General features: G+C 37.4%; 1 protein-coding gene across 2 annotated transcripts in view; it reads right to left on the bottom strand.

Moving 5' to 3' along the window:
* CNTN1 (contactin 1) overlaps nt 1–24,950 on the bottom strand; it is a 309,382-nt gene that overhangs the window by 42,491 nt on the left and 241,941 nt on the right. For both annotated transcript variants that reach the window (XM_037058153.1, XM_037058154.1), the window contains 4 exons: nt 20,780–20,938; nt 13,353–13,502; nt 4,839–4,909; nt 1,042–1,276 (listed from right to left, as the gene is read on the bottom strand). In XM_037058153.1, the coding sequence (XP_036914048.1) occupies nt 1,042–1,276; nt 4,839–4,909; nt 13,353–13,502; nt 20,780–20,938 (615 nt within the window). The remainder of the gene's footprint in view (nt 1–1,041; nt 1,277–4,838; nt 4,910–13,352; nt 13,503–20,779; nt 20,939–24,950) is intronic.

The following is a 24,950-nucleotide window of genomic DNA, read 5'->3' on the forward strand; positions in this document are numbered from 1 at the left end:
AGCTCATAACTCTGACTGAAGAGCACATGTGAGTTCTAGGGATAGCAAAATGATTATTTTGGAGTAAAAATAATGCTCAGTAAACTAATAGATAAATATGTTTCCTCTAAGAGATCAGAAGCACAGATCCCCTCATTTTAAGTTTTCAAACTCTTCCATCTGTACCCCTCACAGATGAGCACAGAGAATCTTGGCCAAGGACAGTATTAGGTCAGAAGGCAATGACATCTCTGTTTGCTTTTCTAGCCATTAATTATTTACATGGTGCATGAGTGCAGAGATAAAATAAGAATGTACAGAGATAATAGAAAAACAAATAATATTTAAAAACATTGTAGCTTATATAAAAACCATAGGGATCAATGTAATTATATTTAATTTAAAACTATGTATTATTTATATAGAGGTATAAAGTCTTCTAAGGGCAAACTCAGTTCTAGTAAAGTTTCTAAAACACATTTAGAGCCAAAATTTGTATTTTTTTCCCTTCATAGCTTTCTAAATTTTTCCCTACTTAAGAAAAAATTTAATGGGGTCTCTGACTCTTTTAATATAGAATTACGCCTAGATTCGCTTTAATAAAACTCCAACACTGTGTTGTAATGACAAAAATTTACATAAATGTTACAATAATACAAATTAGGTTAAAAGGGGGAAGTTTTACCAAAAATCGTTAAGAAATTTCTCAGTAGGAAATTCATGGACACACAGACATACTGAAGTTCCAATCAAGTATGAAGAATTCCTGATTACGAAATTAGAATCAAGGGCCAGGAACAGAGGTCCAAACTGACTATCTCAGTAGAGACATCCCACATACCATGGATATGATTTTCAAAGGAAAAGTCCCTGGCATCATTCTTATCATTGAGGGAGAGATTGCTATTTTAATCTGCCTCAAAATAATACTAATTTATTAAATGCAAATTATTATGAAAAGATCTTAGTAAGTAAGGCCCCAAATTGACAGCAATGAAATGCCTACCAGAGAACTAGGTTTTTCCTCCCTCGTCATGACAGTAAGGTCTTCTTGTTACCTACCGTCTTCTGCGGAAGTAATGACCGCGACGAGGCTGTATGGCCCATCGCCTTTGTTGTTGAACGCCTTCACTTTGACTTGGAATGCAGTAGAAGGTCGCATGCTCTCATCTTTGTGGACATATCGACCAATATCTGGATTAGTGACTGTGACTTTTTTCCACTCGTCCCCATCAAATGGTTTAAATGCTACTATGTAACCAAAATTGTTGCCGTAGTGGTATTCTCTTGACAAAGGCTAAATAGAAATGAAATATAAAATAAGGTTTAAGCAATGCATTTAACAGGAGGAAAAATCTTGTGCCAATAATAATAATAATGACAATACGCATGGAAGCATGTTCTCTGTAAAAATATACAGTTAGTTGACACTGGTGTTGCCGGAAAATTGCAGGGAAAACATGCTCGGACATGTGATGACCTTTCTTATCCCATCTGCTCTTCAGGAAACATCACTTGGTCGGGATGGGGGAATCCCACTCTGGGCCTTTGTACTTCCAGTTCCTCCTGCTTTTACCTAGGACACTCTCACATGCATCAGAAGGCCCCCTCCCTCGCTTTCTGGAGGTGAAATCACCTCCTGGATGTTTCCCCTGGCCACAGCATCAGCCATTTCCACACTTTCTGAAATACTACATATCCTACCTATTGGCTCAATTTTTTTCTCTTTAACTCTATCATCATATACACTATCTATTTTACTTATTTCTTTGTTTTCTCTCTTAACTACTAGGGTATAAGGTTCTTTTTTTTTTTACAACTTATATAAACTTTGTAACTGTTGTTCAATTACAGTGGTCCTCATCCCCGCCACTCTACTCTCCCCTTCCCCCCCACTCCCACCTCCCACATTTGATCCTCCCTCCAGCCCCTCCCTATGCTGTCTTTGTCCCTGGGCCCTTGGTACAAGTTCCGTGACAACCCTTCCCCTTCTTTGCCCCATTATGCTCCTTCCCCCTGCCCTCTGGTTGCTGTCTGTTTCTTCTTTAGTTTCATGTCTCTGGTTCTATGTTGCTCACTTGTTAGTTTTATGGTTTAGGTTCCACTGATAGGTGAGATCACACAGTATTTGAAATATAAGTTTCAAGAGGGCAGAATTTTTGTCCATTTTGATTACCCCTTCTCTACTGTACCTAGAACAAGGCCTCAAGTAATATCTATTCAATGAATGAATAAATGAATTTTAGAGTTGAAAGATGATGATGAGTGTTATTCAGGAGTCTAGAATATCTTTCTTGTAATCAAATACTAGAAACTGGTCTGGGGAATGAAAGACGGAAGCAAAAGGAGGAAGGGCTAGCACTGTGGTCGTCTGTAGGAGGCTGGCTTTGGGGCTCTGTCTGACTCCAACACTGACACAAGTGTCCTGTTTTGCATTATTCTCTCAGAGTTTCCTATTATAACATATGTCAATTGCCCAATAAAGAAGTCAGTGGTAGCCCTGACAATTCATTTTTTAAAGATTTTATTTATTTTTAGATGAGGAAAGGAGGGAGAGAGTTAGAGAAACATCAATGTGTGGTTGCCTCTCACGTGGCCCCCACTGGGCACCTGGCCTGCAATCCAGGCATGTGCCCTGACTGGGAATCAAACTGGCCACCCTTTGGTTTGCAGCCTGGGCTCAATCCACTGAGCTACACCAGCTAGGGCTGGCAATTCATTATTTATACACTATGTGATGCTAGTTCTAGAGAATACTAATCACTTGGACATCTTTAACCAATCAAGTAAATGTGCACATTATATATTACACTTTTTCACCAGAAAATCCAACTTGATGCATCTCAAGGAAATATATTAAATACAACACAGTTGCTTCAATAGACATACAGGAATATATTAAATTGTATAAAGTTCAAAGGGTAGAAGGAGTTGTGCTTGGTTGTACAGTATACAGTTGACCCTTGAACAAATGGGGGTTTGGGGCGCTGAACTACTGGTTCAGTCAAAAACCTACATGTAACTTTTGATTTCCCCCAAACTTAACAATTAATAGTCTACTGTTGATGGGAAGTTTTACAAAGAAGAAACTTTTGATTAATACATATTTTATGTTTTTATTGTATTCTCATAATAAAGTAAGCTAGGGAAAATAAATGTTATTAAGATCATCATAGGAAGGAAAAAATAATTTACTGTATTTATTCAGAAGATGTGCGTGTAAACGGGCCTGAGCGTTCCAAGCCACGTTGTTCGTGTTAGCAGTAGAGATCCTGGAGTATGCTCACAAGCACGTACACAAATGTGATTTTAAGTTATTAGAGGGGATAGCCTAACCTTTCTGCAGTAGTTTAACAGGTTTTTTTTTTCTGATTGGTAGTTCTCCATTTACTTTTGCAATCAGAAGTACATCAGATCAGCTATGGAGCTTTAAAAAATTAATGATTCTTGGGCTCTATTCCCAGAGACTTTATTTCAAATTTTTAGAACAATTCAGAATTTAATTCTGAATTTTTTGGACAAACTTTCCATATTATCATGAAGCTAATATGCACAGAGTTTAAGAAAATCAAGCCTTGTCAAAAACAGTAAGGTGTTTTACTTTTCCTATTACCTTCATTTTGTATATTACATGGAAACTAAAATTTACATATAAATAAGTTGAGATTTGGACAAATGAAAGTCATTTTTTCCCTAAATCTTACTTAAAAACACGATTTAAGTGCCAAGTATAAAATATGATTACTCCACAGAGTGAAGTTAATTTTTGCTGAATATCTACTATTATATAAACCAATTTGATTTATGTAAAGAATAAAATCTGCCAATTTTTGTGCAATCTTGGAATTTCTTTAGAGCTTACATTGTGTTCTTTGACTATCTGTAGTGATTAAACACCGAAAATACTTAAAGAATACCTGGAGCTACATACAATGTGTTAGCTAGATAAACGTCACGTGTCTAAGTCTCTCAAGTTTGTGCTGTCACAGGCTTCCCATCCCCGGCACCTCTTTCCACTTCAAAATTCCAGTGAAGATGCATTTTTACCAGGCGTTGTAATCTCTGATGTGGAACTCCCCTTTGGACCATAAAAATGTAATGCAATGCTTTGTATTCCTCTGTAACAACACCCTTGGGTGACTGCTGTCTGACCTGTCAGGATTGATTACATTTAGTAATCAAAAGAAGTCTCAAGTGAGAAACAATCTCTAATTAAAAATACATGCTGATATAAAAGCTTTTTAACCAAATCTTTGGAGTTTGGAATGTCCAGTTAAAATGTTATGAATTACAGTTGGGTTACTAGGTCATGATGAATTAAAAAAAAATCTCTGTAGTTGAAAATTTATTTAATCTTTTTGGCCAACAGATCCCCCAGTATTAAGGAACTGGTTTTGCACACTGAGCCATAGTAAGCCAGTAAAATCTGACAGGCATTTGAGAGAAAAAAAATCTTTTAGTAATTTATTCTTGCTTGTGCTTTGGGAATTATCTTTTTTAAATTTAATTTTGTTATTGTTCAGTTGTATTTGCCCCCATTTTTCCCCACCACTGTCCCCCTGCCCCATCCGCCGCTACCTCCCACACCCAATCCTCTCCACTCCCCCTTTGTCCCTGTGTCCTTTACACATGTTCCTTGATGACCCTTCCCCTACTTTCCCCCATTATCCTCTTTCCCCCTCCCCTCTGGTTACTGTCAGTTTGTTCTTTATTTCAGTGTCTCTCGTTCTATTTTGCCTGCTTGTTTGTTTTATTGATTAGGTTACACTTTTATTTCAGTTTCTGTCAGGAAACAAAACAGCTTTGAGATTAAGTATAGGTAAAGCAGCCTGTTACAGATACAACTTGTCCAGACTCACCGCCCATGTTATGGTCAGCTCTCTGTTGCTTCCTCCTCCGCCTCCTACATCTGAAGGAGCCACATTAGGTGCTGAAACAAACAAACAAACAACAAAATATAGAGGCTATGTGATTTTTCTCCTGATGTTCAATTTCTTATTCATCACCGAAACAGTAATTTTTTTTCTTTCACTGAGGAAGACAAACTGCACAGGAGAGCCACTCAATTATAATAACAATGCCTCTCGGTGGCTATAATAATCCATTTGACTGTCAAGATAAAGACTGATTCGGAGCCATAGGAAATGTGCCAGCTTATTTCAGTAAAAGACAGCAAAGAAAATGTACCTTTTTACACATCTTAAAAAAATTTTGTGTCCTTTCATTTAATATGATTTTGAAGGATTAGATGTAGAATACTTTGTTGGAAATTATCTCAGACTTCTTACCTTTGAATGCTGGGACCATCTAACAACTAACCCTTGTGTTAGCTTTCTGCTTCAATCTACAAATACAGGTTGAGATACAGTGCATGTGCAGTAATAAAATGATGTACTCCCAGATATCTGGAAATATTAAAAATGTACTATTGTTCCTCATGCTCCCACTTCCAATCCCAAAATCTCTCCTGGGACCTGGTGCCCTCAGTGATGCCAACTCTCCTCAATTCCACCGTCTTCTTCAACAACCCCCCCCCCCCAGGTTTCAGTCCCCCTGCCGTAGACTCTTTGCAGTCTCTTCATCCACAGAAGGCATACTGTTCTCTCCTCAGTCTCTAAGCCCTCACACCCTCTCCCGTCACAGAACTGCAAAGAACAGATATATGACTGCTTTTTGTACTTCACTCCATAATCACTTTTTAACAACCCATGACCCCTTTTCCACTTCATATCACTGAAATCAGTCTCCCCCAAATCACAAAATTACTTTTAACTGCAAAATGGAATGGCCTCTCCTTTGTTTTTCCTCCAAGTTATTCTTTCTCCTTGAAAGTCCTCAGAGTAGGTGCTATAATATTGAGTTTGGGCATTGTATCTTACTGTACACTGTTTTATTGGATTTCCATCTAATCGGCGATATACAGATAATAAGCTCAGTCTGTCCCTGAATTTGAGGTATTGGGAGACTGCTACCCAGAGATATGGATGATGTCTGTGTTTTGACAGAAGACATACATCCCCCCTCCCCAAAATCATGTGGCTCCTGTCTGAGACATCATTCTCAGGTCCACTAACATTTTAAGAAGAAATGCAACGCAGTTCTCTTTTGAGTGTTCGAATCGCTCCCAAATTGTAAATAGTCACACCTTCCTTAAAGTGCTCGAACCAAGCCTTCTGTTTACTAAATTGCAGGTCCTAACAAATAATTGTGATTCAAAGATGACACTTTAAAACTTCTCCTAATATTAGCCATGCAAATTCTCTGGTGACAGATACACATTAATTGCACACAAATAAACAAAATGTGTCTTTTTCTTTATACTTATAAAACTCTAATCATGAGTTCCTTTTCTGATGGACAAATTCATCTAAAGTTGGAGAGAGTTTATTTTAACATGTAACGGTCACCACATGAATGGGAGAAATGAAATGAAATTCACAGAGATGTTAAAAGATAATTTACTTGTAGCACTTTAGATAAAATGCATATTGAAGTCTGGGATATTAAAATAACTCCTGGAAAACTCTTTGAACCCCATAATTCATATTCTGAAGTTAAAACTCCCCATGCTTTAGAGAAACAAAGAACATGCTGTGTTATATCATCAATGAATAAATCAAATTTTGTGTTTCACTGTGTTTACAAGTACGGTGGTCCTAGGCAAATTATCTCAAAAATAACTCTAGAAAAATTTATTATACTGTAATTTGTTGAATAAAATCTTTTTTACCAGGACAAGTTATTATTTTCCAATCATTTCACTACAATCTTTTTCATTATAACTAATAATAACCTTTTTATTTAGAGGAGAGCTAAACAAAGGAGTATAATGACATTAGACAAAATATATTTTCCATTTTAAAATGTCTACTTTGGGCTCTTTTAACATGCTTCAGATAAATAATTCAAGATTGATTTTTTTCTCTTCAAAAATTATCCATTGAGCTCATGATGCTTAAAGCAAGATAGGCAAAAGCACAGAAATACAGGTAACTCTATCCCCTAATAGAATGTTTTTATATCTTCCTTGGATTAATTGTTAATTCCCTGCATTTAGTTTTCAACGTTCAGTTGTAGTCATGGCAGCTAAGGGACATTGTCTCAAAGGTGGAACCGACACGTAATCTGCAAATCTGACGTGCATCGGAGAGAGCGCGGCTGGGTGCTCTGCATTTGCTTCCAGCCCTGCAGGAACTGGAGGTCTGGGCCCCAGAGCGACTCCTTCCAGGGAAGTAAATCACCCCAGGCACAAAGAGGCTTATTTAACTTTAGGCTCCAGGGCGTTTAGCGGTGAGCAAACTAGACTTTCTCTTAACAATAAATCATTAAGAAAGAATTTAAAATAATATTTAGGAAAAATACAGAATTACTGAATTAATCGTGAATAAACAATATTTATAACTTTACTGTGAAAGGTTAAAAATAGTGATGTTTTTTAACTTGTCCTTTGTTATGATTCCCTGATGTTGTTTCTAAGCTGGCTTCTATATTTCACTCATAGCTCTAAAGAATATTTTAAAAGAAAATCAAGCCTGCGCCCTGGCTTTTCTTTTCTATAAAAAGGAACTAATGTTGCCAATTTTACTTTTAGATTTGAATGCTTCAATAATTTGACTATAAGTACAATAATAGTCTCTCATTATCCATTCACTTTCCTCTTTTCAGTTACCCATGGCTCTCTGAGGTGTGCTAATATTACATGGATAATTCCAGAAATACACAATTTATGTTTTTTTTAATTATTGTTTGTGCTGTTACAGCTCTCCCAACTTTCCCCCTTCTCCCCCCTCCCCTCTCCCTACCCCCTGAGTTTCAGACTTCCTCCTGTTCTGAGTGGTGTGATGAAACCTCTTGCTGTCCTGCTTGGGTGTGAAGCATCCCTCTGTGCAGTGGAGCCACATGGCACACACTGCCCGCTGTCAGTCACTTAGTCCCCGTCTCGGTCATCAGATTGACTGTGGTGGTAGGGCCGAGCTTGCATTCCTGGAAGCCCTTATTTTTGTAGAGATTCAAAACTGTTGTGTAAATAATGCTCTAGAGTCTAGAAAACCAACAGCAAGAAAGTCTTACATCACTTTTTTTCCCCATTTTTCTTGTATGTTCTTTCTGAAGGGGTGTCAATAAATCAAATATATTATATAATATTTGTATATTCAAGTACAAATAATTATTTTTAACTCTTAAGTTCTCCTGGTCGGATGGTGAGCAGACTGCTAACACTCCAAAGTCATCTACCATATTCTTCTCCACAGTATGTAATGATATAGACAGAAAGAGAGGGCAAGATAGTTTGCAATAATATTATTGACTTAAGAACGTTTTAGGCTGAAATTGTAGGATGTTTATTTATCTAGGCTTTATTCTCAAGCAAGAAATTAAAAAAATAATAATTTCATATCTATTTTTCTTTCTTCTTAACATTTTATTTATTTTAATAGTTTTTCTTTTTAAATTACAGTTCACATTGCATATTATTCTGTATTGGTTTTAGGTGTGCAGCACAGTGGTCGGACACTCATGTGCTTTGCAGTGTTCCCCCCCGATAGTTCCAGTGCCCACCTGGCCCCACACGTAGCTATTACCATATGATTGACTATGTTCCCTAAACTGTTGTTTATGTGACTATTCTATAACCACCAACTTGTACTCCTAAACTCCTTCAAACAGGAACTTTAAATGTGTAGAGCAAGTTTATTCACTGCTCAATGAAATGGTCATCTAAAAATAGGTCATAGGGAGAAATGTTTGCATAGACAAGAAAGAATGTTACAATCTGAAATAATCATAATGCATAATAAAATCACTGTGAGGAACTCACACTAATTACAGATTGTTTAAATTAACTAAAAGGACAACTTCTACATTAATCCTCTCAGCGTATTAAAAACACAAACATCTAATGCAGATGTTAACCTTCTTTCAAACAAAGCAAACCATATTTGGTCATGAATTCTTCTAAAGCGTCACAAGCAAACAGCACTGTTGCTTCGGTTGCTGCTTCTCGTTTCACCTTCTGCTAACTTTCAACGGCCCGAATTGTCACCTCACCCTTCTTGTTCCTTTTTCCTTTTACAAATAATTTTCAGAACCAATTATGAACACTGTGCTGTGTTCAGCACTAACGATAATAATATGAATGAAATCTGATTCCAGTCCTGAAGATGTTCTCTTTAATTTAGTAGAAATTATGTAGGTAGGACAAACTTAAATTCAACATCAGATATTCCTAATTTGTGAAAGTCTGCTCACTGAATGAAGCTGAACTTAATAAGAGGCTCATTTAGAACTTGGAGATTATTTTTACATACCACACCTAATTGGATGCTTGTATCAACAGTTTCAGATACATATGGTTGACTCTTGAACAACATGGGTTTGAGCTGAGCAGGTACATTTAAATGCACAGTCTTTTTATCTTGTAAACAGACAACATGAGTTTATGGTATTGGTTGGTAACTACAGTGCAGTACTGTAATTGTATTTTCTCATATTTTTCTTAACAACATTTTGTTTTCTGTACCTTACTTTATTGTAAGGGTGCGGTATGCGATGCATACCATATACAAAATATGTGTTAATCAACTGTTTATGTTATCAGTAAAGTAAGGCTTCCAGTTGGTAAGAGGCTATTAGTAATAAATTTGTGGGAAGTCAAATTTCACATGCAGATTTTCACACAGCTGTGAGTTTACATCCAGTGTTGTTTAAGGGTCAATTGTATGAAGAGAAGTCGCATTGTCCCCTTTTAACAGGAAAGGCAAAACAAATGATTTCACCCGCCTAAGCCACAGTGCTTACATGTAGAGAAGCTGCACATTTAACTCAGCCTCCTCCTGGCCTAAAAAGGAGAAGGGGAAGAGTCATCAAGAAAGATGTGTAAAGGACCCAAAGACAAAGCCAAAGAGGTGAAGGGTCGAGGGTGGGAGGTAGGGGTGGGTCGGGCAGGGAAAGTGGTGGTGGGAAAATGGAGACAACTGTACTTGAACAACAATGTAAAAAAAAAGAAAATGTTACCCGCCCAAAATAAAATTATAAATAAAAATAAAAAGTCTATACTCTCCTTCTTTTAATCTACTTTTTACTAATAATAGTAACTAACATATATATAATATATATAATATATATACCTTACTAATTATAAAATGCTATCACTATTCCTCTCCTGTATCAAATATATATTAAAAATCAAAAATGAAATGAAATGAAGCCCTGGCTGGTGTAGCTCAGTGGATTGAGCGCGGGCCTGCGAACCAGAGGATCGCGGTTCGATTCCCAGCCAGGGCACATGCCTGGGTTACAGGCTGGTTCCCTGCAGGCCAACTCCCAGCAGGGGACACATGAAAGGCAACCATACATTGATATTTCTCTCCCTCTCTCCTTCCTCTCTGAAGATAAATAAATAAAATCTTTAATAAAAAAAATGAAATGAAATGAAATAGCAAGATAGCTTCACTAAACATGAAATTAAAGCTCTATCATTAGTATGAAAATGTCGATTCTGGTGTTGTATTATTTCGCTCGTTTCCTTCTTAGGTTGATTGGGTAAATAAACAACAAAGCTGTCAAATCACACATGGATGCATCGTTCTGGGATATCAATTCACCAACTATACCTGAGATCTGTTAGTTATGAAGGTATGACTTATGATGACACATTACTTTGAAGGAAGCTTCTGCTATCTCTTTCACACAGTCAAAATTAAATGGGTTTTAATGAATCACAAATGCATCTTTGAATTCTTCATTTGGGACCATCCATTTTATAATGCACTTGTCTGAATCCAAAGAATATACCCAACTATGCACTGTGGTCTTAACATTTAGTAATTGGATGGATAAGGGCATGTGCTGTGTTAGATAATGTCATGTCTTTCAATCAGCATAATGAGGCAGGAGCAACCTTTCCATCAAACAACAACCAGGTGACATATGCTGGCATCTCTTAGAGAGTTGTTACAATGGTACATGACAAGACAAACATCCCCTTGTCTTAGAAAGCATTTTTGTTTTCTTGCAAGGCTGAAAAATGCAAGGGTCTAATTTTATGCACATCCAATCTTTTGAAAGCAGGAAAAAAATAAAGAGAAAGTTAATTAAATTTTATTATATTAAATATATAAGATGATTTGAAATGACATGAAATTATATGATCCTCTGTAATGCTTATAAAAATAAAAGTATATTGCCAAATGTGTTGATTAATTACAGAGTACACAATATTTTATAAGGGTATTAAAGTATAGAATAAGCATTAACAGGAAAACAAATAATTTTTAAGAAAAATTATATACTAGGCAGTAATAACTGCTTTGCTTACAATGTTTTAATTATAAAATACACTTAAAGATAATTTCCATTTAGAGATGAGAAAGCTGAGACACAGAGAAGTTAAATAGTGTGCCTCTCTCTAATCGGAGCTTCTAAATAAAGGCACCAGGATTGTACCAAAGGACCAGTGTCCTGGAGCTTTGTTCGATACTGCACACTGCCTTCCCAGAACATGGTTCCACAGTAAAGTTTTTAGAATTAGAAAGCCGTGGGTGTGAATCCCAGCTCTGCTGGGTATACATTAGCTGGGTGTAATATAAACAGATTCTGTGAGCTGGGGAAAAAGAGCACGTGTGTTTATTTCTCCCCATGGTTGTGCTAAAACAACAACCACCACCAAATAGTATGTAAGTCATATTCAGTGTCACAGTTAAGGAGGGAATCTAAGCTCCTGCTAGAAGTTTAATAAAGGCTCATAAATGCAGGCATTTTTATGAGTTTTGCTTAAAGAACTGCCTTTAAAGGGAAAGCTCAGTGAATGAGAAGTGCCACACCTGCCAGAGTTGAATTCTGAATCTTGTATTAGTAATGTTAAGCCAGGTAAACCAGGTGGTGCATCTGAGTCTACTGTTCTTCGATGAGCATCAGAGAGTCATACCTTGTTCAAAACATTATGAGGATTAACTGAAATGTGTTTGAAAACACTCAGGGCAAATCAGTCTTTTTTTCCTTTATTACAGAGTCATCATTTTTAAAAATCTGGTAAAAATCATATGAAATTAGATAACATTTTAAGAGATAGTTTATTGATTGAAGTCTTGTGAATAATTTGGTTTTAAAAACAAAGACATTAGAGTAGTTTAGAAGTTAGGTGAAGGAATTGGGGTAGCAAGAAATGTGGGTAAGTGATAGTAAGATATCCGAAAAGAATTTTAATGGCAGTCTATCATTTATTTAAAACCATCTCCCCATATAAACACTGAAAATAAAACTTTGGCAAGGCATAGTAAAATAAACTCAGAGAACCTACAAAATATTCTATTTTTCATAGACATGAAATAATAAAAAAACTTATTATTAAGAATCAGAACAATATTTTTGCCTAAAAATGATGGGAAAAGAAAATAGAGTGAAGTTCTTGTACTGAAGGCCATTTAAATGGAGCTCATATTTAAAAAACACTTGAAAAAAAGTGAACCTAAATTGAAAGAATGGCCAAAGTAGAGCTGTGATATTTAGAGTGACTCCCAATACCACAGGAGCACAGTGGAGCTGTTTCTCATGTGTTCCTGTGTTCTCGCTCTGACTCCCTGTGTTCTTGCCATGACTCCCTGTGTTGTTGCTGTGACTCCCTATGTTCTTGCCGTGACTCCCTGTGCTCTTGCTGTGACTCCCTGATGGTGCAGATCTGAGACATCCTCGCCACATTCTCCTCACTCACCCTACCCTCCCAGTCCACACCGTCCATCCATGTGCCCATTTAATTATAAATGGGCCTGAGAGGTGCACAAAACTATAACACACAAAACTGTGAACCTTCTGCATCATTCTTAATCAAGAGTCTGCTGGGTTAAGATTCACAATGTACATTAAAGTTTATATTCTAAATACCAATTTCATTTAAGAGGTCACTAGTAGAATATGCAGTAGTTTCAATTTACCTCTTCCTCTACATTGATTACATAAAAATATTTTTAAACTTCATGTTTCCTTTTATTGTTTTTGACTGTCTTTACTTAAAATACACATACCATATTTTTTGGACAGTAAGATGCACTTCCCCCCATCAAATTTGGGAGGAATAATGGTTGTTAACACTGCTGTTGAGTTCTGTTTACATTGACATTGGTGAAATATTATGTTATTTATGTTATTAAATATTTGACCACATTTTTCCTTCAAAAACTTTTTTCCTATTTTTTCCTCTAAAACCTAGGGGTGTCTTATGGTCTGAAAAATACAGTACCTGTGCCAAAGACACACACAGTGTTGAGATGAATCACTTACCTCAGACCATTATTTATTTCCAAACATCTTCAGCTACATATTAAAGTAGCATTGTGTTTATAGGCCTTGTAAATTTTTAAAAAGTTCCTTCTACGTACCAGCACCATCTGTTCTAATTTTGTTTGATGGTATACTGGGCTCTCCTATACCCAACGTGTTGGTTGCTACCACACGAAACTCATATTCCATCCACGGGATTAAATCCACTGCTTTTGCCGCCTCCATATTTCCTTCAATAATTGGGGGATCTAGACAAAATGAACATTAAATAGAGATTATTTGAATGGCATCCCTTTTATAAAACCCCATTTTTAATGTACTATTTTGAGAAGATGGCACATAGTCCATTGGGTTGAAGTAAAAATAAAGAGTAGGAATGACAAACTGTTAAGTTCAAAGAAGAGGAGAGGTCACTAATACATAATAAACTAGACAGAGTAATAGACATATGAATCATTTGTTTACTAAGTCTCGAGTGGGAGATCCGACAAGCTCCCAGGTCATGCCTGTGCTCCTCGGGCTACACCTAGGACAGCAAGGAGCTCCACCATCAGAGCAGAATCCAGAGAAGTTTCTGAGACCAGGGTAAACTGAGGCAGCTACAGTTTGTGTGGACTACCACTGATGTAGTGGATAGGCAGTGAATGATGTATCACTAGGGCACCTATATGAGCATGTCGATTAGTTGTTTCTTTTTTAGATTTATACCCAGATCACTTGGGAAAGTGATAACATATGTTATAATAGTTCATTAAAATTTATCAAGTACTTCTTAGACTTCATGCTGCTAGATGTTAGATATCAATGGGAAGATTATAAATTATGAGTAGGATATAATCTGAGATTGCTCATTTAATTGAGATATGATAAACACATACAACCAGTGCCAGATTATTTTAAGCTCTTTTAAAATATCCCCACATGTGGTTTTAGTACTTTACTTACACATCCATAGGCATGTAAATACCTGTACACCATTTATGTGGAAGATTTGTTTCTTTAGACTTGCATATGACTCATTATCCTATTAGGGAATTTTTATCTGCAACACAGACCATGAATATGCAGCTTTTTAAAACATTTTACCCATCTCCACAATAAGTGCTAAGCAACTCAGTGTCCAATTTCTACTTTTGGACAAATTTCTGTGTGGCCCAGACTATCCCATGTCTCATCCTGCCACAGTTTTAACCCTCTTGGACACTAATTTTGTCATCTATTCTCTTCTGTTATGAACTCATCCTGTATATTTGACATATATTTTTGACTTCCTGGTGAAAAGTTTGGCTTTGCGTTGCCTTCTGTTTTGATTCTGCCTTTTTATCTCCTCCACCTTTCCTCATACCACCTCAGAATTTGCTTGTCTTCACTCTTACACATAGACACTCTTTTTGGGTAATTGGAAGAGGGAAGGTGAAGTTTTGATCTATGAAGGGCTTTTCATGGAGAAAAAGGAAAAATCGAGCTGGTTGTTATGACCCCGGGTATGGTAGCCTCCTTCCTTTCCAGATACCTTCCAATGACTTTGAACTTCCAGTAAATGGAGGCTCTAGTGAGTTGAATGGTAGCCACCAAAAAGACATGTCTACATTCCAATAATCAGAACCTATCACTGTGGTCTTATTTGAAAAAAAGTGTCTCCGTGGACTGTTTTAAGACTGGAATAAAGTAAGACTCTTGGGATAAGATCCTCTGGGAATATTTAGATGGGCTCTAACCCTGAAGACAAGTGTCTTTATAGGAGAAACACAGAGGAAGGAAACATGAAAGAGGAGGACACTCTGTGACGTGGTCGCAGGCCAAGGAGCCACCAGGAGCTGGAAGAGCCCAGGGGTAGCTTGTTCCTTAGGATGCTTGGAGAGGATACAGCCCTGCAAACACTCTGATTTTGGACTTCTGGCCTGCAGAACTGTGAGAGGGTAAAAATCTGTTGTTTTCAGTCACCAAGATTGTGGTTATTTGTTATGGCAGCCCTAGGAGACTAACACGGAGGTTGAGAGGTGGAAGCTGATGGAACTCTCTGAGATTTTGTGATTCCATGAGCTCGGGGAGTCCAAGTAAAGAAGTATGGTAGAAATCTCAAGGAGGCAGCCCGATCCTCTGCCCTGGCAGCTATGCTGCAAAACCCAAGCACCATTTAAATGCCCGGAGAATGGAAATGTTGGTACGATTCCAAAGGGTCTCTTTTGGCAAGGGCATGGTGTTCTCATTATAGGAAAGGCTACACTGGGACTTTTCCAAGCAACTGGCAGTCAACAAGTATGGGCAGGAGGAGGCTGGGTCCGAACGGGAAGAACCAGGTGGATGTGCAGTGGAGGGTGCAGCTGATAGACTGTAATGAGCACATGTGAAGATCCAATATGAAAATACGCCCAAACAATCGAAAGGTCGGGGGTACGTTCAAAGATTAGAAAGTCATACTTGACCACAGAAAATATTTAGAGGAATGGTGGGGGACAAAGTAGTAAAAGTCAACTGGAGTCATTTTGTGGTAGGCTTTGGATTCCATATGAGAAGTAGGGATTGTGACTTTAAAGACGAAGAGAGGAAGAAGAAGAAACAAAAAGCCTTGGAGTTACTACCATGAGAAGACAGACTCCAGTGGGAAACCCTCAACACAGTGATGCAGATAACTCTTTCAAGGGGGGAAACACGAGTGGCTGTTAGGAAGAATGTACCTGCTGAATGACTGAAAAAGAACAACATTCCTGCCCTGACTGGTGTGACTCAGTGGGTTGAGGGGTGCCCCACAAATCAAAAGACCACCAGTTTGATCCCCTGTGAAGACACATGTCTGGGGTGTGGACCATGTCCCCAGATGGGGCACACATGAGAGGCAACCCATCACTCTTTCTTTCCCACATTGATGCTTCTCTTTCTCCCTTCCTTCCCCTTTTTCTAAAAATAAATAAATAAAGTCTTTTAGAAAAAGAATAATATTCCCTACTAGGATGTCTAACAAGGCATGAAAACTGCTCTTTTTTAGAACAAAACCAATTACAGTAATTTTTTATTAATATACATTAACTTCAGTACTTATGAAAATATAAATAGTTGAAACAAACATGCTTTAGTACATATGTATAATAGTTTCCCAATAAAATGACCTATGAAAGAAATAGGGATAAGAGCAGAAAAATGACTAACATTCATCATCTAAAAAATGTGTCTAGACTTTAGAGTGTCTCTCTTCCACTGGCCTGCTTTCCATCCTCCAGACTGGGCCGGACTTCTGCCCCACACCACATTAAGGGAACCGGATTTTGAAGTTTGCTTTCTAACTCAGTGATTTTCAACCTTTCATCTCATGGCACACAAATTAATGACTGAAATTCTGCAGCACACAAAAAATGTATTTCTTGCCAATCTGACAAAAAAATAGATATAATTTTGATTCATTCACACAATAGAGCTGTTGTGTTGGCTGTTTTCATTTTTTTATTTGACAGTCTAAGAGAAAAGGGGTCAGTGCCCCTGACTGAATAGTCAGGTATTACAAGTTTTAAAAATTCTTGGGGCACACAGTAAGCTCTAGTCTTGAGGTAGGTGGCCCATATAATCAGTAAGGTTGTAATCTCAAAACTGGTGATATCTATAAAAGGCTTACACATAAAATATTTCTTCTGCTTCCTCCTCAATCATTTGAGGATATATACATGTTTTGCCTCTGGTATACATTTTCATTTGTATTATTCTGAGCCCTAAATATCCGTAAAAATGAATGTGTACCTAATTCACTCTTTTCCCACTCCTCCAGCCCTGGCAGGAGCAATTGGACACATTTTCTTTCCCCAGTGCCACCCACACAGACGGGATGGGAGCAGAGGTTAGGTTTGTATTGGAAGCAGATTCATGACTCAAACCAAATGCCGGAGAAAAACAGTCAGGAGCAGAGAAACTCTGTGTCCTCTCCCTTCAGCCAAATCCCTCCCAACCTGTTTGCTATTCCTGGAGTCAGGGAGAGAGGACGGTACTTTGCACAACAAAGGGAAGTACCAGGTATCAGAAATGGAGTCTTAATCTCCAGATTTGTTACAGTGTCAGGTCTGAGGGAGGCCACTTTTTATAGATAATTTCAGTATTTTAAAAAAATCAGACCTTAATGGTATAATGCCTCTCAGAGGCTTCTCTCCGTAAAAAAAAAAAAAAAAAATGTTTTTTATTAACTTGATAGCTATTTAAATCTTGGTCTTACTCCTGAATGTAAATTTCAAGCAGGAGATATAGAGCAGAAGACACACGCCTTATTTTAATACTCAGGTCAACACCCCCCCTTGAGTATGTGTTATTCTAGCAATTAGGCATGAGCAGAAATCCACAGATCTGTTTGCAAATACCTTGAGTCTATAACATTCAGAGTAAAAATTTCCTGACTATTCTTTGGAGGAAAAAAGAAGCAAGCTTCATGGGTATGTTAAAGCCAAAAATTCACAGTGTTTTGGTTGCCTGACAACCAAGCTGTGGTGTTCTGCCTTCAGGCCACACCAACTAGTTGACTGAGGAGCTTCTGAAATGTCAGAATGACTTCAGGTCTGAAAAGCGGCAATGTAATCCCACCTGTTCTAGGTTCTTGCAAGTGGCCAAGAATTTACAAAGTTCTTGTAAATTCTGGTTACTTCCTTAGGATGGCAAAACCTTCCAAACCTTTAGGATCTGCCATCTCAATTCAAAACTCAAGCACTTGAGACTGCAGAGAAAGAATTACCCTCTCAGATGTTCTAACTGAAAAAGCCAGTCCATGAGAACGGAAACAGGCTTTTCATTGGCTCTGACACAAGACCATGCTATTATGTTGCAGGCTGCAGACCCACCCCACAGACCAGCTGGCAGGACTCGAGAGGGAGTCGTGATGCAGCAAAGAACTCTGCAGTGACAGGAAAGCAAGGTGTGCTCTGGCTCCCCAGAAGGTATGATTCATTGATCCTCCTCCAAGAAAAATTTGAATACAGCCTCTTAAAAACCCATACATTTATATTTGAAATAACAACAAAAAGTGAAGCTACAGAAGGGAGAAAATGTAAATTCTAAAAAGTAAATATTCTACAATGAGCCTACTGCTTTTTGCATTTTTAACTTATCAATTTAGCAAAGATTTTAAAAGAAAACACTAAATACTAACTTAAGATACTGTGGAGCAGATATACTGGTGGTGGAAATAAGAACCGGTTCTACCTTTGCACAGAGCAATGTAGTAGTGTAGTTTATGGGCTTAAGCATGTTTATGCTCAGTAACTCAATTTATAAATGTCTATTATAAGAAGATAATCTAACCTAAAAAAAGAAAGTAATCTAAAATACAGAGATTATAATGTGTGCAGATGTTAATTGCACAAAATTTGGAACAACTCTGGTCTCCCACATGCAGGAATTTAAATATAAACACATAATTTTTCTCCTTTTTTAGAAAACATATCCCAGGCTCTCTCAATTGTTTCTGATAGTATGGTTTCAAGGCTTCTTTATGCTCTGGCTAACACAGCCCACCTTACACACACAGAGATTAAATGCTGAAAGTGACAGCAGAGAATCAAACAGCATTCTAAATGTGACCTAAGCGTCTTGCATCCAATTCTGGTTGTCCATCCCTTAAAAAGGATGAAAGAAGTAATACTTATAGTAGATTGCTTGAAAGATTTATGGTCTCTCTTTTTTTAAAATATTTTATTTATTTATTTATCTTTAGAGGGGAAGGGAAAGAGAGAGGGATAGAAATATCAATGTATGGTTGCCTCTCGTGAGTCCCCTCCTGGGAACTGGCCTGCAACCCAGGCATGTGTCCTGACTGGGAATCGAACCTCAATCGTGTGGTTCGCAGGCCTACGCTCAACCACTGAGCTACACCAGCCAGGGCAATGGTCTATCCTTTTATCTCATTATTCTAATTTCATCTTTGGACTGCTGAAAGGAGATGTCTTCAAAATATAGTTATTGAACACCTTTAATAATAACTTTCATAAAACTGAGTTTAATCTTATACCTCCTTTTTTAGTAGGTACCACTATAAATATAAGCCGCATGATTTTTATTTTTATTTTATTACAAGAAGTATTTTTCACTTCCACTCAGGATACAGTCACAAGAGAATTTTACTTACACAACTCAGAAAAGAACATACAAGATACTGTACAAAATAATCGTTTTTCGGAGCCCATCAAAAAGCCGAGTTTGTAAAGAAATCTAATGAACTAAAGTCATCATTGGCAGAGCATAGGGAGAAGCCACAGGTGTTCATAAGAAGAAAACAGTTCGACATTTCACATGTTTGAAAGCAGTGTGCTGGCATGGCTGTTTGGAATCCCTGGGAGCTCTGCATCGGGGAGAGTCTGCACCCACTGGCTAATTCTTTTTGTAGACCTTTGCCAAGTACGCTCCAGAGAACTTGGAAGCAAGACAACAGAGCCAAGAGAGGCCTCCTTCCGAGGCTCAGAAACCTCAGATCTGCTTAAGTCTAAGACCAGAGCAGGAAAACTGGAGACCCCACATGCACTCTGGACCTTACACTGAATGTGTAAGTGGCCATCTGTGGCTAGGTGAGTGGTGGGAGAGCTGAGAGAGATCTGTCTCTTCTGTGAGGGGCCAAGTGTTTGGTGTGCTAGGGTCTGAGAAGAGCGTGGGAGAACTGAGAACCCCACCCCGAGCCCCGTGCGCACTGGGCTTTAGCCTGATGATCACACGACAGCTGTCTGGGCAGATGCAGGGAAGCCGGAAGAACTGTCTCTGAGATCCAAGTTGGAAGAGCCAGCTAAAGGCCGAGGCTGAGGTTAAAAACCTCCAGACCCTCAGGAGGGAAGCTTCTGATCCTACACTCCAACTGCAAAAGCCTGCATTAACCTAAATTTAACAGCAAAGCCCAGATCGTGTCAAAAGAGATTAGACTGACTCAACCCCTGAAAAAATTATGTATATTTTCCTGGGCATAAATAATACATGCTGTGGCCTCTACTGTTACTTCACACCAATGCTTGGAAATCAGTAAAAAATTATCAGGCACATGAGAAAATAAAGAAATGTGATCCATTATGAAGAAAAGAACAAAAACCAAAAGAGGCAGACTTAATGATGGTCCAGATACTGAACGGTCAGGCAGGGACTTTAGAATAATTGTTATAAACATGTAAAAGCATAAAGTTGGAAAGATGGACAATGCATATAAAGAAATATGAAAGTTGCCCTGGCTGGTGGCTCAGCGGATTGAGTGCCAGCCTGCCAAGAACTATGAAACTTCCACTCAGCACTGTATGAACAATGTTAAAAAGAAGCCAACTGAAAACCAGGGGGCCTCTCTCTATTTTCCTACCATAGATTTAGACATACAGCTGCTTCTTCCCCAATAGCTTTCAAATGTTGAAGTGCCTTGTGCTTTGTTTCACTATCAGAGCACTGGGATACTTAAAATAAAAGTTTAAATATAAAAAAGGGTATTTCTGGGTAGATCATAAAATTCTTAAAGTGTCCAAGTTTTGTTTTTTTATATAAAAGAATTCATTTATAATATGCACAGATTAATTAGACAAATAAAACTCACCAGTCTTTGCATCCTTCCAGTCATCTGAAAGACTAGTCTTGGTCTGGATAGTGTATTTAGATATGGGACTGTGATTGTCGGAACCGCGGCTCCAAGTAAGTGCCACAGAAGTGGCTCTGATGTCCTCTATTCGTAGACCACCTGGAGGGCCTGGAGGGCCTGAAATAAAAACGTGGGTAATGACTCAATAAATATGAACTGCTGAGTTAAGCATGCACTCAAATATGAACATGTCCTTCTTGCAATTAATCTAAAAATATGTAAGTGATGTAATAAGGGCTGCCACATTCCTTTGAAACACAAACCAGAAGAACTGTTATTTATGGTTTTCACTAAAAAATTTCATTTTTTTCTTTTTAAGGAAAGAAAGAAATGCTGCCATTTAAAAGTGGCATTGAATATGGGAGATGGGGATGGGCAGGGCAGCCGAGAGCAATAGGGGAAAAATGAGGACAACCGCAATTGGACAATAGCAAAAATTTTTTTAAAAATGGCATTATTATTTAGGATACATATAATCCTGTTTGATCATAAAATGCAGTTGGCATCAATGACACCTAATGTACATAGTGAGAATGAGTGTGCACTCGCTCCGCGCATGAATCAGAGACAGTAGCGCGATTCGGTCCAGAAATGAGAACAGCTAATCAGATGTTTCATTTCGTTTCCCCAAAATGAAATGAATGCTTTTTTATAACCCTAAATATTATAGGTAGTTTATTTTATGTGGAGTAGAAATGTCTGGGAATGATGTTATGTATGAGCATAATATTTTGGGTAATATATTTCTTGGTAGTTTTAGTAATGGGAATAAAGAATATTAAAAGAAATATTGCTAATTTTAAAAAATATAGAAAACAATTGTAAACTCAGAACTATACCAGGATTGCTCTGAAAACATCAAGTTATATAATGAAGCATTTTAGGACAGAATTATTACTGCAGAACATAAGGCAACGTTTCAAAACAGATTTTTATAGATAATTCATAACTAAGTGCAAATATTATTCATTTATTTTCTAAACTGAGTCACTGCACGGGGTGATAGAAATGAAAAGATAAATAAGACGTAACTCGAAGGCTTCCAGTAACTCCTTAGCTTGAAAAGGCTGAAACAAATTGGCAAACAAGTAACTATAACAGAAAGTAGTAAATGCCATGATGATGCTATATATGCCAAATCCTTATACTTTGCCTCAGAATTCGTTTTTAAAATCGAGACCAGTGCCCCGTAAGGGGTACAGTGATGTCCATCACTTACAACGCCACGGGTGGCTCTCGGTTGGGAGAGAGCTCCCGGAATAGAAACCTCAGAAAAGGGCCTTGCTGGTGTTCTTTGCACCAGGAAGGAGGCCGTCACAGCAGAATTGGACATAGAATATAATAATCAACCATTTGGTCAAGTGACACCTTTAGTTTTTCATATTGAATAGATTACTAAATGAGACATGCTTTTATCTTTTAGCTAAAAGTAGATGCCTTGCTACTTCTATATCAGATTAGACGCTTAGCTCACATAGCTGGCTTTGATTTTCTCCCCATGTGGACTTTGGTCTTTGCAAAGGTGCAGACAATACGCCAAACCTCCACCCATCTCTGTGCGGCTGGTCTCAAGCAGAAGGGTGTGTGTTTAGATCCACACAAATGCATTTCTATCAATTTTAAAATAACACAAGACACACCCTGTTGATAGTAATAAATTTTATTATTTGGAAACAAATATAATAAAGGGGAACTTTTGTAAATAATGTCATTTTTAATAGTGGATTTATACTTCTTAACATTAACTAAAAGTAACAATAATACACCATCTAAAATAAAGGAAAATCAACACACAAATGGTATGGAACACATCTGGAATTTTGAAAGAACACAGTACATTTTTATGTGTAGAAGCTGCATGGACATACAATGCACATTCTTGATCAGAACCAAGAAATTCATTATTTTACATAAAGCCTATCCCAAGTCAATTGATGAATAGAATATTTTAGAGCATTAAAATTAAAAATTGAAAATAAAAGAGTGAATTTTTAAAGGAAGAGAAAGTCATGCATTCAGACACCTTTTCAGAGCATAAGGGTACGGCATTCAGAAAATGTTCAAAGGAGTTTAAGACAAAATTGTGGTGAGTCAGTGGACAACCATTAAAGTGCAAATCACTTCCCTGATGTTATTCTCTGAATCTTGGAGTGGCAAATAAATGATATTTTAAAAGTTTAGATTAAAGTCACATTTAGTGTATTTGTTGGGACACTATATGTATAACTTTATTCAGTCATCCATTCACTAAAGAGCAATGTTGTTAAGCAAATGCTGTAATTAAATTGGCCATTTGTTTTCTCTGATATATGCCTAGCCTACAGTGGGTTCTTAATAAATACTTGGTGAATATATGAATGAGTTTATCACAGTTGGTCTTCAGACAGTTCTATAAGCACAATGGTCATCTATAATATGATCTCCATTCTTCTGTTTGCCTTGAAATACTAATCATAAAAAGGTGAAAATGAGAGAAGAAATTGAAAGGTTCATATCCTTAAAACCTTGGTGTGGCACTAGTACTTGGTTTATCTGATGAAGTACACTTTTCCACCCAGTAATTGACAACAACTTTCAGAAAACATCTGAGAGGAAATATGTAATTAAAGAACAAGGATTTTAAGCTAAAATTGGCTTGAGTTTAAATTCTATGCCCTAAATTATCTAGAAATTTTTCTTAAATTTACCAAGGTGTCATTTTCTCATCTATAAAACAGGACTGATAAAAATTGACCATATAAAATTATTGTTAAGACTGAAATAATATCTTTAAAGAATGTAGTACTAGGCTTAATACATAGAAAGCCCTCTGTAAACTTTAGCTATTAATTATATTATCATTATTCCTACAAAGCTGTCCGGGCATCTGAGTTACCTGGCAGAAAAAAATTATTAGTATTTATTAATAATTGGCAGGGACCTGTCTAGCAGTGCTCATTCACCAACTGTCTTTACTTAAAAGTGAAGTACTGTGTGGTGAATTTGATGGAGGTGATGAAGGCCCCCATACATCCTAAGGAATCAATGCAGCAGAGGCAGAGGAGTGAGTGGTTCCATAGAGACAAGCTAGTTCATTGCGAGTTCAACCAGGGCCAGCCTTGCACTGTCTCCCAGAAGCGTTTTCAGATCAGTGTGGCTTATATTACTTGTTCTGTTTTTCTGTTCAGAATTAAGAGAAAAGTGTTGTGGTGAAAGAAAATAACAATAATGCAGTCACTTGTTGCTCAGTGCAAAGGAAAGTGTTTAGGAACTGGCCATTATCTGATTTCTTTATCAATGGAAATATATATATGATTCTAATAACTAGTCTCTCACTCTCTCCCCGCCTCTCTCTCTCTCTCTCTGTCTCTCTCTCATTTCCCATCACTGAGCAAGCACTCTCAAGACATCTTTAAGGAAAGAACCAAAGCCAGAAAACATGTAAGCAAGTGGACTGACCATTCCATGCAGATTATTTCATTATTATTCTACTAACACCTCTTTCCAGTTTCCTAGGTGGTCCTCACAGCTAATAATGTCTAAAAATGTGATCTATGCCAAATTTAAGTTATAGTGAAACAGAAAAATTGGTCAGATGGGAAGAAGCTTTAGAATCTGACCTGCATTTTAAATGCCTAAGTACTATAGGTGAAAGATGATTTTTATCTTTCATTTTGTTCTTTCTTTTGTTTTTATCACTATAAATTTTTTGTGGGAAAGAGACAGACCTTGGATATTTCTATGAATAGTTCTGGTGAAGGCGTTTCATCAATTCTTCTCCCTACCATAAAACAGTTAGGGAGTTAGAAGATAATGAGAAAAAGATAAAAAGAGATATGGGGGAAAGACTGAAGAGTTACTTAAAGCACACTTTTTGTTTTTAGTTTTTATGAATACAGTTTAATCTACCTCATTTCCTTGTCAACACCTCTCAGAGACTGTTGATTGAGAAATCTCCATAAAATCTTACCCATGAGAAACACTTAATGGTCTATCAAGGTCATGGTTAGTGCCGTGTTTCTATCTTACAGTTCTTCAAAGTCAGGCAACAGGAGTCTACCATTACGGAAACATGCTTTGGCTACTTTCTTATCTAGTGAAGGATTGTGGAAAAGCCAGAATGGTTCCATGTCATCTGAGGTTCAATGCA

Source organism: Sturnira hondurensis, unplaced genomic scaffold (assembly GCF_014824575.4).
Source record: "Sturnira hondurensis isolate 20B ecotype Veracruz unplaced genomic scaffold, ASM1482457v3 Scaffold0009935, whole genome shotgun sequence".
Taxonomy (NCBI): Eukaryota; Metazoa; Chordata; class Mammalia; order Chiroptera; family Phyllostomidae; genus Sturnira; species Sturnira hondurensis.